Below are 16,801 nucleotides of genomic sequence, written 5' to 3'. Positions count from 1 at the left end.
ATGCCGAAAATAATCTAATGCCAAAAACATGACTAGTTCTTTCACATATCAAATTCAGAGTACTTATATACACAGCACATACTCTGGCCAGACCAAATCAGAGGAGGGAATTGGTGTGCCAGTTTACCTACTAATATTTACCAACAACTTTACTGTTTATGTAACAATAATAATTAATCTACATTGTATACACTTTTAAAAGTAATAATGTTTTAGTAGTAGGGTAGCAGGAAAAACTTAACACATTCATTGGTTTTGTACTATAATTTAACAGTCAAAAATGAACAATTTTAACAATATCAATCAACAATATTAAACTAAGGAAAAGAAAACAGATTTCTGATATAGTTATTTGGCATAATTTGTACGAATGATTTAATCTGATAAGAACTTCTTTGTCTTCATCAGAAAATGTTCCTTGTAACAAAATATTTCATAGTACAACAAAAGGGTCACTAAAAAGATAAAAAGACTGTCAAGTGCTTCAAAGAATTGTAATACAATGTATATCAAGTTTATATTTAAGCATCATTTTAGGTAACCATCATAGACTGGAAATAGAAAGGTGCCTCATTTTTATCATACTTTTATAACTATATACGTGTGTGTAGGTTGACATTGTATAGTAGTAATAAGTGTCAGAAGTGACTGCTATAATCCGAGATTACATTCAGGAGGTACAGTACCATACTTGCAGCACCAATTTCTAGTTGAATCGATGTACATTAACATTTAGCAACTTTTAACAGACACACTTCAGTTGAGGTTTATCAATAAAAATATAAAGTGTATGCCTGTATACACATTATCTTCTCAACCTCTATCCAGGATATGATAGATCTTGAACATTGCAACCAAAAGGTAAAAGTGAATGTTTTACAATAAAAATATACAATACAGAAACACACATTTAAACACAAAACAATTAAGAATAAAAATACAATATGCAGTAATGATTAAAACATTGCAGTATTAGCACCACAATAGACTGAAACATGATGTGTTGTTTTTTTTTCAAAACAAGAGGGACATTGTGATCCCAAATTGCTCACAGACCGTGACTGTTTAACATTGTGTATGTATGCCACACTGAATCATGAAATGTAGTAACTGTGTTCAGTATAGACTAGTGACCTCTAAAAGGGGTCAAATGCCATCATTTGGACAAATTTTGGGAGAGGAATTTGCTATGAATTACTACAAACAAAGTTTCACGAAGATCCACCATGAGTTTATGAGAAGAAGTAATTTAGAAGTTTTCCTATTTTTAGTTCAAGCCACCTCTTTTGAACCAACTTTGGAGAGGACCATATAAAGATGATACAGACCAAGTTCTTTGAAGATCCAAAATGTGATTGAAAATAAGTCCTTTAAAGATATTTCTATTTTTAGTTCTAGTAGTTTCTAAAATGAGTCGAAAGCCCCATATGGATAAATATGGGGAAAAGACTTTATAAAAATGCTATACACAAAGTCTGATGAAGATCCGTTATGTGATTATTGAAAAGTTGTTTAAAAAGTATTTCTACATTTAGCTCTAGCAGTCCCTACAAAGGGTCAATACATAGATAAATAGACTAACTCTAAATTAAGCATAACTCATTACTAACACCACATTTTTCCAGTTCAATTATTCAATGGTGATGAACCCCTTTAAAAAGACCACTTCGCCATTTGCTATTAACACAACCTGTAGCAGTCCCAAATGAACCCATAACTCCAATAATAAGACCAGTTTTGACATTTCATACCTTTTTTTTTCTGTCAAGCCAGGAGAAAAGAAGAGAAATAAAATTCTGTGTATTGTATAATAATGTCATGCTGTGTTAAATGAACTTGTTTTCTTTAATCACTTTATATATAAAGGTCAAATTAAAAAACAAAACCCACTTTTTACTTTATATTTTAATTTTGATTTTTTTTCTAAATGTTTTGATTTCATCAAAGCTAAATATGTACTCTCAGAAATATTTGTCTGATAATATTAGGACCACTTCTTAAAGGAAACATAAAATTGTCTCATTAGTGGGGTTCTACTGTATTGAAAAAAGAACCTTACAATGATCCTCCAGACTAAGTTTGATGAAGATCCATCAATTGGTTCATGAGAAGGAGTCATTTAGAAGTATTTTTACTTATAGCTACCAAAACCTGTTGAATGCCCCAATTTGAACACTACAGACCAAGTCTGATTATGATTCATCAAGTGGTCAATATCAAGAATTTGTTAACTGGTACATCTATCTTAGTTCTAGTACCCCTTAAGAAGCCTAGAGCACTTATTTGAACAAAACTGGGAAAGGAGCTTTAAATGTTTCTACAAACCAAGTTTGATGAAGATCCAACGAGTGAATCATGAGAAGAGTCACTTAAAGGTATTTTTATTTTTGGCTCTAGAAGCGCCTAAAAGTTACCAAGTGCCCAGTTTGAACAAAATTGGAAGAGGATGTTATAATGATGCTACAGACCAAGTTTCATGAAGCCCATCAAGAGGTTCATGAGAAGGAGTCATTTACAGGTAGTTGTATTTTAGATCTAACAGCCCCTAAAAGGGACTGAGTGTCCCCAAACTTGGTAAAAGATCTTATGAAAGTGCTAACAACCAAGTTCAATGACTATTCATTAAGTGGTTCATGAGAAGAAATTGTTTGAAGGTTTTTTTTTTTATTTTAGCTCTAGTGACCCCTAAAACGGTCAAGCTAAACCACTTAATATCAGTTAGATGCTACTGACCAAGTTTGGAATAATTCTGACCAGTAGTTACAGAGAAGTTGTTGATGCACAACAGACAATGGATGCCGGACCATCCACCTATACTAATAGCTCATCCAGAACCTACTGTTCAAGTGAGCTAAAAACAGAAAAGAACCATTATTTAAGACTAATTCTAATAGAAAAACATTAAGACATGTATATTTCTAGGAAATGAAAAACAAATAAAGAATTGTCTAGTACTTTTAAACAACAATAAAAAGATAAATACTGTCCAATTGGGGAAAATACAACTGAAATGATATGTTTATTTCTAAAAAATACAATTAAAAATACAACAAAGAAAAAAGTAAAAATTGAATCCAAAAAAAAAAGAGTCAAGGAATGTGCTACTAATGACACACCAGAGGCTTTCACTGCATCATTAACTTCTAATATCAGAAATAATGTTTACAATAACACATAAGATATAATAAACAAGGAAAGCTTTTTCACTGACACTACTTTTTAGGTCATACAATATTTCAAGACTAAACTATGATTGTTTGAATGTACCTGTATGTAAAAGACAAGGAATATAGGCATTATTAGTTGATTTTGTATAAAAGCCATTGTCAAGCTTTTCATAGCACTGAAAGAATTATTAAAATCTGACAATTATTGAAAAAGAAATGGCAGTTTCAAATTTAAAGGCACTGACCTCCAGATCTGACTAAAAATAATCATTCTTTCAAACTGAAGTTTGGTCATTATTATGAACATTAGAATATGAGTTTTTGTTTCTAAAATATTTGAAAAATTCAAAAAGAAAAAAAAAGATGACTGCGTCGGGAATCCAATCCCGGGCAGCCCCGGCAATAAAGACATTTTCCCCGTCATCGTAACCAATAGCGCTATAGCGGAATTTGTGAATTATGACTTCAAATTATAGATATTTATAATCGAGACAGTTTACCTGGGGTAAAGCGTTACAAACGCTTTTCAATTTTCATCGTAAAAAGAAGTAAAAACAGCAAATTCTCATGTTTTTCCATAACATATAGTTTGTCAGTAATTAAGTTTTAAGGCCTTCTTAAGAAATATAGCACTTATTTCCAGATATCTAAAAAAATAATATTGTTTTGTTGTCAAACCATCTGGAGGCCAGTCCCTTTAAGAAAATGGCTGTCCATGGAGGGCTGCCATTTTAGTAAGTTAAAAATTTACACAATGCTGAATTATTTATATAGCAAACAACATTTGAATAGATAATGTCTACTGTTTCTTGAGTTTAAGATGTAAAACATGAAAGTGTCTGTCATTCTTAAAAAAGCACAGATTTTAAGGAAATAGAAATAAAATTCCAGGAAATTAAATGAATCCAGCATTTACTTACTTGGTGCCATGGAAACAAACTGTCTGTAGTTATTTAATGTGATTAATGTGAAAACTAAACATTTTGACCATGTTGTAGGGTTTTTTTTTGACTAGGTTAAATAAATGATTTAAACAAGAAGGCCAAGATGGCCCTATATTGCTCCCTTGACTCAATGGGTACATGATTTCTAGGCAGAGGTCCTCTACACAAAGCTAAATGCCAAATATCTAAGCTTTAGGCCTTCAAGTTTTAGACAAGAAGACAAGTGACCCCTTGGGTGGGCCAAATTTAACCCAGTGGGCATATTTTGAACAAACTTGATAGAGGACCACTACACACTTGTTTTTCAGCCAAATATCAAAACTCCAGGGCAAGAAGATTTGACAAGAAATTTTTAAAAGTTTTTCCTATATAAGTCTATGTTAAACTAGTGAACCCCTGGGCTGGGCCAATTTTGACCCAAGGGGCATGATTTATACAAACTTGGCAGAGGACCACTACAGAATGCTACAAGCCAATATTTAATTTCTTAGTCTAAGAAGTTCAGACAAGATCTTTAAAGTGTTTCTTATATAAGTAAAACAAATGAACCCTGGGACATAACCAATTTTAACCAAAGGGGCATTATTTGAACAAACTAGTAGAAGACCACTAGAAAATGGTACTAAATTGCCAAATATCTTAGCTCTGGGCATAGAAGTTTTGTAGAAGAAGATTGTTGATTTTTTTCTATTTGGGTGACATGGCAACAAGAATTCTGCAGGCTAAGTTTCAACTATTCCTACTGAACAATTTCAGAGGAGATATCCTTTGAAGAATGGTCAGACAGAGACAGATGGCGGATAGCGAGTGATCATGACAGCTCACCCTTAGCACTCCAAGCCTCAGGTGAGCTAATAAGACAGGCTATACTAAAATTCCCAAAGGCTTTATAAAATTTAATAATTATCACAGTAGGATTTTAATGACTTTGACTTCCACTATTTTACATATTAACAAACCCTTTGATGAATTATTTCATACAAAAATAGCAATGTATAATAATAAATCATTTCTACACAACCAAAAATGAATTAATCATGTAAATTGTGTAGGTTTAAAGTTTTTAATAGAAATGATCATCTGAAAATGTCTGGGTTCTGCTTTATCGTTCTTATTCCAAAACAATAAAAACAGTTTGTTTTTTTCATTTGGAAAAGTTACCAGCATCGGTATTTTGTATCCCTACTGGAGTAGATCAACCAACAGCAGAGTTGCTACATAACAGTATGAAAATAACGCAAACTTTTGTTTTTCATTTCAATTTCTCAAAAAGTTTAAGTATATGTGTAACAATGACCCAGACACGAGCGAACTAAATTTTATGCAGCAGAACATTGGTCTCTAACCAAATTACCTAAGTATCAAGCTTAATAGTGTAAAGTATTAGGTTTCATTCCTAACGGAAAATACTAACCAAAAATATTTTTTCTACTTCTATCTCTTTCTTAACTGAAGATACCGTGAGTGACACAATTATTTGTATTTTTAGAAACAATGACCTTGACCTTGATCCAAGCATCCAAACTACAACTCAATCCATGATCTCCATATAATCTTCCTAAATTAAAAGTTTGGCGGCAACACCTTACTCTATGCTGAGGATATTGAACAAAAACAATTTTCTATTTTAGTAACAATGACCTTGACCTTGATCCAAGCATCCAAACTACAACTCAATCCATGAACTCCATATAATCTTCCTAAACTAAAAATTTGGCGGCAATACCTTACTCTGTGCTGAGGTTATTGAACAAAAACAATTTTCTATTTTAGTAACAGTGACCTTGACCTTGACCCAAGTGACCCAAAAGCCCTCAAGAAAGCTACATACTATGCATTAAGTTTGTTAACAATATCCCAAAGTAAAAATAGACCTATGTCATTTGCAAAATCATAATCTGTTTAGTATACATTATGTAATTACTAATAAGGTCTAAAAGTAGATAAGGACGATGACTCTTGTTTTCCTCAAGCAATTTCACTGAAACTTGCAGGGTCACATTTTGCAATAACAGTTGAAATAGTCTAAGCCACATTTTACATACGGTAGGGCTCCAGACAGACTAATATAGAATAAAAACACCATATGTGCACTACATCATAAAGTACAGAGGATCATAAATCTTGTGTTCCGCAAGCAATCTGACTGAAATTTGCAGGGTCACATTTCCCTTTTGCAGTTAAAATTTCTACAATGTTTTATTACAATCCTTCAAACCATATCTGAAACAAGACTCCAGAGGGACAGAAATCTGAATACATACATTATGAATACGTTAAATATACATGTATGTTAGCACACAGGACCATAAATCTTGTCTTTCTCAAGCAGCCTCACTGCCAGGTTTCTATGTAAGAGTTAACATTTCTATCATATCTTACTGAAACTTTCAAAAAACATAATAATTGGGTCACGCCATGAGAAAATCAACATAGTGGTTTGTGACCAGCATGGATCCAGACCAGCCTGCGCATCCGCGCAGTCTGGTCAGGATCAATGCTGTTCACTAATGGTTTCTCTAATTGCAGTAGGCTTTAAAATCAAACAGCATGGATCCTGACCAGACTGCGTGGATGCAAACCCACTATGTTGGTTTTCTCATGGCATGGCTCAATTCTCTTAGATATGCCTTAGGACAGAATGACATCAGGAAGAATGACAGACAAGTCCAAAATTATTATACCACCTTCGGCAGAGGATGATACAAAATCTTGAATCTCCTAAAAAGTGACATACTATGAAACGAGATTTTCGAAGAACAGCAATGATACTTAATGTTTGCTTGATGAGCACTTTAAATACCTGAATGTTCATAAATTATAATGCTGTGATATGTTTCTTATTTGGCAAAGAAAAATGTACAATCATCATGATCATGACACAAAAAACATAGTTTTATAATTAAAACATGAAGATATTTATAATATTCAAATACACAGCGAATACACTGAAAACAAGTAATTATCAAAAACAAAACAAAAAAAATTTAATTTAACATGCAAACTGTCTAGAATAAAGAAATCAAAGCAAGAAAACTTGCTGTACAAGACTTCATTTCTCTACTTATTTTGTTGGATTTAAACTAGTTCTGGGGTTAAATCAATAGGAACAGACTTTCAGATATAAAATGTTTATATATAAACAAGAGGGCCATGATGGCCCTATATATCGCTCACCAGAGTTAATCTTGCCTACTGACCTTATTTTTTACCCCAAATGAGCCAGTTTCGAAATTAACCTAGAGTTCATCAAGACAAACATTCTGACCAAGTTTCATAATGATTGGGTCACAACTGTAACCTTTAGAATGTTCACAAACTGTGCCTTTGATTTGACTAAATGACCCAGATTAAAACTTAACCTAGAGATCATCAAGACAAACATTCTGACCAAGTTTCATAAAGATAGAGTCACAACTGTGACCTATACAGTGTTCATAAGCTTTTCCTTTGATCTGGCCTACTGACCTACTTTTTGACCACGTATGACCCAGTTTCAAAACTGATCTAGAGATCATCAAGGCAAACATTCTGACAAAGTTCCATAAATATTGGGTCACAACTGTGACCTCAAGAGTATTCACAAGCTTTTCCTTTGATCTGGCATACTGACCTAGTTTTTGACCCCACATGACCCAAATTCAAACTAGACCTAGAGATCATCAAGACAAACTTTCTGACCAAATTTCATAAAGATTGAGTCAAAACATTGGTCTCTAGAGTGCACATGCTCTTCCTTTGATCTAGTCTAATGACCTAGTTTTTTACCCCATATGACACAGATTCGATTTTGGCCTAGAGATCATCAAGACAAACATTCTGACCAAGCTTCATAAAGATTGGGTCACAAATGTGGCCTCTAGAGTGTTCACAAGCTTTTCCTTTCATCTGGCCTACTGACCTAGTTTTTGACCCAACATGACCAAGATTCGAACCTGGCTTAGAGGTCAACAAGACAAACATTCTGACTTATGAGTTTCAAACTTGAACTGTGGTCTCTAGAGTGTTGACAAGATTTTCCTTTAATCTGGCCCAGTGACCTAGTTTTTGACCTCACATGACCCAGTTTAAATTTGTCCTAGAAATCATTAAGACAAACATTCAGGATTCTGACCCAGTTTCAGAAAGATTGATTCACAACTGTGGCCTCTAAAGTATTCACAAGCTTTTCCTTTGATTTGACCGGGTGACCTAGTTTATGATCCTAAACGACCCAGATTCAAACTTGACCTAGAAATCATCAAGACAAACATTCTGACTAAGTTTCATAAAGATTGGATCACAAATGTGGCCTCTAGAGTGTTCACAAGCTTTTCCTTTGATCTGGCCTACTGACCTAGTTTTTGACCAACATGACCCAGTTTCAGACCTGACCTAGAGATCATCAAGACAAACATTCTGACCAAGTTTCATAAAGATTGGGTCACAAATGTGGCCTCCAGAGTGTTCACAAGTTTTTCCTTTGATTTGACCCGGTGACCTAGTTTTTGACCCCACATGACCCAGTTTCAAACATGACCTAGACATCATCAAGACAAACATTCTGACCAAGTTTCATAAAGATTGAGTCTAAAATGTGGCCTCTAGACTGTTCACAAACTTTTCCTTTGATCTGGCCTACTGACCTAGTTTTTGATTCCACATGACCCAGTTTCAAAACTGACCTAGAGATCATCAAGACAAACATTCTGACCGAGTTTCATAAAGACTGGGTCACAAATATGGCCTCTAGAGTGCTCACAAGCTTTTCCTTTGATCTGGCCTACTGACCTAGTTTTTGATCCAACATGACCCAGTTTTGAACTTGACCTAAAGATCATCAAGACTAACATTCTCACCATGTTTCATAAAGATAGGGTCACAAATGTGGCCTCTAGAGTGTTCACAAGGCAAATGTTGAAGGACAATGCACGAGGCACTGACGCAGGACGTCGGACGCCGGACAATGACTGGTCACAATAGCTCACCTTGAGCACTTTGTGCTCTGATGAGCTAAAAAGGATGTACTAACCCTAATATTAACATGTTTTAATTCCACTTCAGCAACAAAAATATCCTCCACATAGTATAATTATAATTTTACTTAGTTCTCAGATTTTCAATGTAACTGGTACCTGTGAAATAATCCAGTCCATCTAATATCTTGATATCTGCAAGGGAAACTGGCCCTGTACTAATCACGTTTTCTTGTACTTTACACCAGAAATCTAACCGATGCGGTATAAAAATGCCTTTCTCCAAACCACAGTCTAATGTTTGCAATATTTGACTTCAAGTGCACATGTTAATTATTAAGGATACAATTTGTAAAGAAATGACATGCCTAATGTGGGGACACAGAATTTTGAAGGTTTGCCCAATACGACCATATCATTGGGATATAGATTTGTGATTCTGACATATAACAATGGGAATTTTATCGATACATAGGAAGTAAATTTTGTGTATTCACTCCACTTAAAGATACATGAAAGTTAGTCCCACACAGAATACAAAATTTGGTAGAAACCATTGAAAAAAAAAACATATAAAATAAAAAGAAAACTTGAGCCGTGCCATGGGAAAACCAACATAGTGGGTTGCGACCAGCATGGATCCGGACCAGCCTGTGCATCCACACAGTCTGGTCAGGATCCATGCTGTTCGCTTTCAAAGCCTATTGTAATTAGTGAAACTGTTAGCAAACAGCATGGATCCTGACCAGCCTGTGCATGGATAGATCCATGCTGGTCGCAAAGCCACTATGTTGGTTTTCCCATGGTGTGGCTCATTTCTTTGTTTCCATATGCATGATAAGATCATGTGTGAACATCAGATCTAAATATTTTACTCACTGCTTTGTGGCTCATGAAAATACTGCATTTGGTGTTCATTTAGTGAAAGACACCTTGATCTTACAAACAAATACTCTGTCCTCTTAAAGTGCTTAAAATGTAAAAAATGGTTGATCAAATATGATAGTTTCTTGGTCATTACAAATAGGTTAAAGTGACATCAATATTATCATGTTTTATGAAAAATAAAACATATATGTTATATTAGAATGTTTGATACCATGACTAGTCCATATCTGTAGGCATGCTTCCTTTAACGTTTCACTTAAAGTTAAACAGGAAGATGGTCAAGATTTCTTTCTGCTCCCTGATAATATGGCAATGTGTGAGATCTTCCTTTAATCAATGTTGGTGAGACTGGTTCTACTCTAGAACACACAGTGTCTATTGTTGACTGACTCTCCACATCATCAGTGATGTCAATGTCAGTGGGAGTGATCTTAGATTGTGGTCGGAGTTTGATATTAGTAAGGCTAATAGTTCTTTTTGTAACCCATTCAGTAAGTGTTTCTTCTTTTGGACGTTGATCTAGGACTTGTTTGATACATGCTTTCATTATATGTGGCATTTCTTTCACAGTTGGCTCGTTTAAAAGAGAATCTCTAAAGAGTGTTATCACTTTACCACACTCTTGTGGTTTTATTTGATAACATAATTCTTCTAACTCTAACCTCAAAAATTGCGGAATTTCGTATGATTTGACCGGAGCTGTAACTAACCAACTATAGTCAACACCAGTCTTCTGCCGATGAAGTTCTTGCTCCCGATCACGATTCATTCGTTCCATTTCTCTAATATGAAATTCCAGCTCTAACATCAATGAATCAGTTAGCATCATTTGTTCATCTCGCTCTGGTGGTTTTTGTGTATCTCCACTGGCCCAGGGTTTTAACAATGACTTCCAAGAAAACATCACACTTATCTGAAATGTAATGAATTTGGTAAAATTAAAATGAACTGAAAATTTAAACCAGCATGAATATGATATGTATCAGTCAGGTGTGTAACTGTTTCAAGTTATCGCAGTCTATAACCCATTTGAGTTATTGCTTGTACTTTCATAACTTGTTTCAGTTTTCATAAAATATTTCAAAGCCCTCCTGTGCCAATTCCTCATTTTGAATGAGACTAATGCAATTATTTCCTGAATCCTTGAACTTTTATCTTTCCAGCTATGCAGTAAAAAATTTTACGCAAGGCTGATAAAGATTTACGCAAAAGTTTTAAAGCTATAAAACTCTTAACATCTCATTATGCTTATCAGGTCATGATCAGACTAAAGAGAATTGGATTAACCACAGTTTGCTACTAATTTCACTTTGAAGGTCACTTTGTGAGAACAGCAAAAAGACTTTTTTGAATAACTTACCTGAGTTAAGTATATTTGTAACTAATACAGGTTATAAAATGCTTGAATTATGTTGAAAAAGTAACTGAAATAAGTTACATAACTTAAAGGTCCAATACTAAGGAAAGTGAACGTTTTAATTTCTTTTAAAAAGCACAGAAACTATTTCATTTTATTGGAAAATGAAAGTTGGTATGTAGAAATTCGAAATAAATCGCAGTATATGTACCGGTACAATTATTTTTCTATGAAGTATGAAGAAAGTTAAAAAGACCTGGGGGGTCATTCTGTCGATTCATTGAAATTTCAACATAATACACATACATTTCTTTGAGTTCCAAAGACCTTCTGTAAATTTTGACCTGCCAATCTTCATTATTTAGTGTCTTGCAGAAGTCTATGCACTGGCTATGAAAAAAATTGCCAACTCACTTTCCCTTAGTAATGGACCTTTAAAACAGTTTCACTTCTGACTGATGTATTGTAAGCATATTCATGCATCTTTTGCTAGTAATTGTATGAATACAAAACACTAAAACACAAGTTTTGGTACATTTAAGACTGTGTGTTATAATATTTAAGCAACAAGAGCTGTCAGGAGACAGCATTTTACTATCACTGGAGTAGAGTAAACAATACCACCTAATGTGGATGATGATGCTGGACACCAGCTTAAGTCTGAGCCACATCCATATAGTAATAACAGAGATAATTATAGTGAAAGTGCACAAAAACTTCAACCTATGTCCGAGCTATGGACCCAATGTCATGTGATCAGTGATGATATAAGACAACTTTTTTAAGTGTTAATACAATTCATTCTGTAATAACAGAGATACAGTTTAGTGCATCAAAACTCTACACTTAACAAAATTTCTAATAGGTCACCTATATTTTATTGAAATATCTCAACAACAGTTCAACAGAGAAAATAATATTTTCAACAACAATGTATTGGTTAACTCCCTGAGGCCGATATCATAATATACATGCTGCGGCGAGATAATAATTACCACCTGACGTCGAAGAACATTATCTGATTTTACCATAATCACACTTGCAGGCAATCAATTGAAATCATGAATGGAAATATTATGAACAACTATACTGATAAAATCTTCTAAGTTTGAACAAATATTTATATATATCCACTTTCGTCTGTAACTTATATCCAAATACAATAATAATTTCACTTCGAAACATTCACCATTTTTACAAACCTATATTGCGTTTAATAAATATTTAAACATTTCCGATTTTATTACTTTTTTCACATGTAAACACATTAAATTCCAATAAATAGAAATACAATATTAACACAGAGTATTTACATCAGCATTACTCAAAATTAATACCCATTTTTGAATATCGATGGTTTATTTTGATGTATAATTAATTTCTAAACATGTACACAAACGTTATGTGACACGCACTGAGACAATTAAGTTGTAATATTTACACTCATCTTTGAAGAATAATAAAACTTTACACAGTTTACACACATTTTTATGTATGAAATATGTTTTGCTGTGTTATTTTTATCCATTTAAATTTAATGTGATGTAAGTGTACGAAGATTTCAGCTTTTTAAAACTTAACATTTTCCGACCATTTACTTCTATGATAATGAAATTTCATCGTTGGAATCATCATCCAACAGAATTGATACGTCAAATTTTGCATGATAATGAATATTTTCTTCAATGTAAGAAAAAATCTCTGGCAGCCGACATTATTTTAATCTTTTGAAATACAGTATATGAACGAAACACAGCGGAGTTCGTCTTTTTTATTTCCTTTACCGCATATTTACAAACATTTATTTTAACAAGGACACTAATTATTCACATAATTAATAATTATAACATCTAAGAAATAATAGCCGGTATGCAAAATAATTTTGCTTTTATCAGGATTATCAAAAATTAACAAGTACGTGACGCAATCAGCATGATCTCGGTGCCGCGACTATACTCGTCAATCGCCGTCCTAGGGAGTCCTGATAATGCGCGTATAGTCGGATATCGACGCCACAGGGGTAGAAAATATAGCGCCTTTAGTTGCATTTCGGCCCCAAAGAGTTAAAGTTCAGCAAAATTTCAGTTCATTCTCACCAACAGTTTAGAATTGACACCAGTTTTATCTAACCAACCCTTCATTTCAAAAGTCACAAAAGATCAATATCTTGTATGACCGCCTTGTGCTGCAATCACTGCCCAACATCGGGATCGCATGGAGGTAATGTAGCGTTGAATTTTCCTTTGAGGGATCCCATTCCATGCCCATATGATCAAAGCACCAAGATCACGTAAGTTAAAGGGCTCAGGGAGCTTCCTTACTTTACATTTTAAAAGGTCCCAAACATGCTCAATTGGACTAAGATCTGGACTTTTTGAGGGCCATGGCAACACACGAATGTTGTTGTTTTGGAGCATCTGCTGCATGGTCCTTGCTGTGTGACAAGCTGCATTGTCCTGCACTAAGCACATGCCACGGTTAACTCTAACATGGGGAATTAATACAGAGGTGATAATCTGGTCCTGGTAGCGCCTGGCAATAAGGCTTCTGTCCACAATAACCATATCGGTTTGGTGTGCATCGAAATGCCAGCCCAAATCATAACTGATCCTCCGCCATTACAATCTGCTTCAAGCACACAATTAGCCGCATTTCTCTCACCCCAATGACGGTAAACAAGTGTACGGCTGTCAGCATGAGTTTCATCAACAAACAAAACATTAGCCCAGTCGGCCCTAGTGAGTCTTGAATGTTGCCTTGCCCAACAAAAACGGGCCTTGCGGTGTCTTACAGTTAGTGTAACACCCTTTCTGGGTCCTCGGGAATGCAATCCAACTTCGCGTAGGCGGTTTCGGATCGACTGGGGACTAACAGTAACACCCTGTTGTCCAACTGTTCGTCTGGCTGTCGTTGTTGCGGGGACAAATCGAATAGGTAGGTGCGATGCAATGATGTACCTGTCCTGTCGCATCGTAGTTACACGTCGTTAAAGTTGCCGATGGAGGTCAGCTACACTTCCGGTTTAAACTTTTGCCAGAGGTGTTGTATAGTGTATACCCGTCAATTAAATGCACGAGCGACCTGAAGGAAATGTATAGAATGTTATTTAGAAAATAAAACAAGCGAATGATAAGTTTATGACATCTGAACGGAAATTATTGATCAGATTACATAATCTAGGAAACTGATTCTTACCTGCCTTACAGAAGTGCCTGCCTCTAGCATTCCAACTGCTCAACTCCACTCTTCTATAGCCATTTTTGCCATATTTTTATGTCTTTTGGCTTTCAGTAATACTGAGTATTGCACCGCATTACACGTTTACACCCATGTATCGCAAAAAGCTCCAGCACAAGTTTCACAGGCTCTAAAAGTTAAATTCATCACACGTTATGGGTAAATGGTTTTATTGGCGACACACTAATGTTAACTATGGGGAATGAGAGGGGGTATGGGCCTTAGTACAGATGTGGAACAACTATCTTACGTCTGAATAAAATCCATTTTATAATAAAAACTGTAGCCCAAATTCTAAGTAAAAAGGGGCATAATTCATTAAGTAATAGTGTTCGAGTTATGATCCTTTTTGTCATATGATGTAGGTGATGATAGGGAACAACTGTTTTAAATATAAGTTTGAAGCAAATCTATCACGTAATAACAGATATAACTGAAAGTGCATCAAAATTCTAACCAAGGTATGGATGTATCAAGGACAGCTCTCATACAGCTAAGGTAAAAATGTTGGAACATGGTCGAATTGTTCAACAAACCAAACAATAGGGTCACGATGGTCGTATAGTGAATATTGCTCAAGAAATTATAGGTTAAAAACAAGAGCACTGCTTACATGTGCCATCGCTTGTCTGCAAGTGCTGGACAACATGTAAGAAAAGAGTTAAAGTTCAGTTTTTCTAAGTAGAAAAAAAGGGCCACAATTCTGACAATATGCAGGTTAGGTTCTTGACCTACACTGTCCCCTAAAGATGATAAATAACTTAAGTGTGCAAAGTTTCAAACCTGTGGCTATTACAGTTTTTGAGAAAAGGTGGACCTAAACAAAAATTGTAACCAAGAAATTCAAATTTTCTTAGTACAAAAGTGTCCATAATTGTAATTAAATGCAAACTACATTTATGGTTCTTGGCATACATAGTCCCCTAATGATGGTAAACAAGTGTGCGAAGTTTCAAAGATGTAGTTCTTACAGGTGTAACAGTCTCAGGAAATATGCGCAGCTTTGACCGGGACTCGAACCTTGGACTTACAGTGCCAACATTCTTCCAATTGAGCTACGGAGGTCACTCGATACAAAAACCACTACACATCTTCCCTCTTATTGCGAGACACCTACAGGCACTCCTGACCAATGTCTGCTGCAGACTGTAAACTGTATTCAGATGCACGCACACCCCAGCCAAACTGCTTTGCCCAGCATGGGCTCCAAGTCTGAACATCACGTACGAGCCCCCATGTGTAACAGTCTCAGGAAAAAATGCGCAGCCTCGACCGGGACTCAAACCTCGGACCTTCGACTTACCGTGCCAACATTCTTCTAACTGAGCTACAGAGGTCAACCAATATGAGAACTGCTACTCCTTGTTTGAGAAATGATAATGATCTGAAATGGTGGACCTAAACAAAAATTTTAACCAACTCTCACGCGACAATCACAAATGACTACAATACCTTGTAGATCTTTTTGAGAAAAAAAAAAGAGCTTAATATCTATCACAATATTGTAGCAACTGGCCTTCCATCTTATGTAACACTTGCCCCCCACCCTCCCTCGCTTAGCTCAGAAGGTAGAGCGTTGGTCTGCGTAGTCGAACTAATCCGACGTATTCAGTTTGTTTTATATTGTGACGGTCAAACTGTAAGAAATTAAAAAGCAGCCACTCAGCGACAGTAAGCTTGTCTATGGTCTACGGATCACGGGGTTGTGAGTTCGATTCTCAGGTGGAGCGTATGTTCTCTGTGACTTTTTGATAAACAACATTGTGTCTGAAATCATTAGTCTACCTACCCTGATTCATGTGCAAAATAAACATGACGTGGGGAAGTTGGCAGTTACTTGCAGAGAACATGTTTGTACTGGTACAGGATCCCGGAACACTGGTTAGGTCAACTGACCGCCATTCCATAACTGATACTGTTGAGAAGACGGCGTTAAACCCAAAACAAACAAACAAACAAACAAATCAAATTTTCACTGCGTCGCGAAAACAGATGTTAAACTAGCACGTTGTTTCCAATTCCCATTTCAGAAGATTTAAAAATCGAAATTTTGTTTTTAAAAGTATCTTACTTTACAGTATAACTGCTGTCTTTAAATTTGACGATATACTCTTGTGTTGAACGTTTGATTACCTTTAAAAACCAAAATAATTTATTATTTTACTATAAACTTGTTTACTTATTCGACTATGTAACGACGTTTATTATTGGATTAAACCCATAACACTGTCCAATCTATTTTAATGAAACAAA

At 35.2% G+C, this 16,801-nt stretch overlaps 1 protein-coding gene across 1 annotated transcript; it reads right to left on the bottom strand.

Annotated features, from left to right (window-relative positions):
• Positions 1-249: 249 nt before the first annotated feature.
• LOC123530175 (protein RD3-like) lies at positions 250-16,755 on the bottom strand. Its single transcript, XM_045310916.2, has 2 exons — positions 16,620-16,755; positions 250-10,867 (listed from the first exon to the last, which is right to left on the bottom strand). The coding sequence occupies exon 2, from the start codon at positions 10,856-10,858 to the stop codon at positions 10,217-10,219; it is 642 nt and encodes a 213-aa protein (XP_045166851.2). The 5' UTR covers positions 10,859-10,867; positions 16,620-16,755; the 3' UTR covers positions 250-10,216.
• Positions 16,756-16,801: the final 46 nt, after the last annotated feature.

The sequence above is a fragment of the Mercenaria mercenaria genome, chromosome 13 (genome assembly GCF_021730395.1).
Source record: "Mercenaria mercenaria strain notata chromosome 13, MADL_Memer_1, whole genome shotgun sequence".
Taxonomy (NCBI): domain Eukaryota; kingdom Metazoa; phylum Mollusca; class Bivalvia; order Venerida; family Veneridae; genus Mercenaria; species Mercenaria mercenaria.
This window is presented reverse-complemented; position numbering and strand designations above follow the sequence as displayed.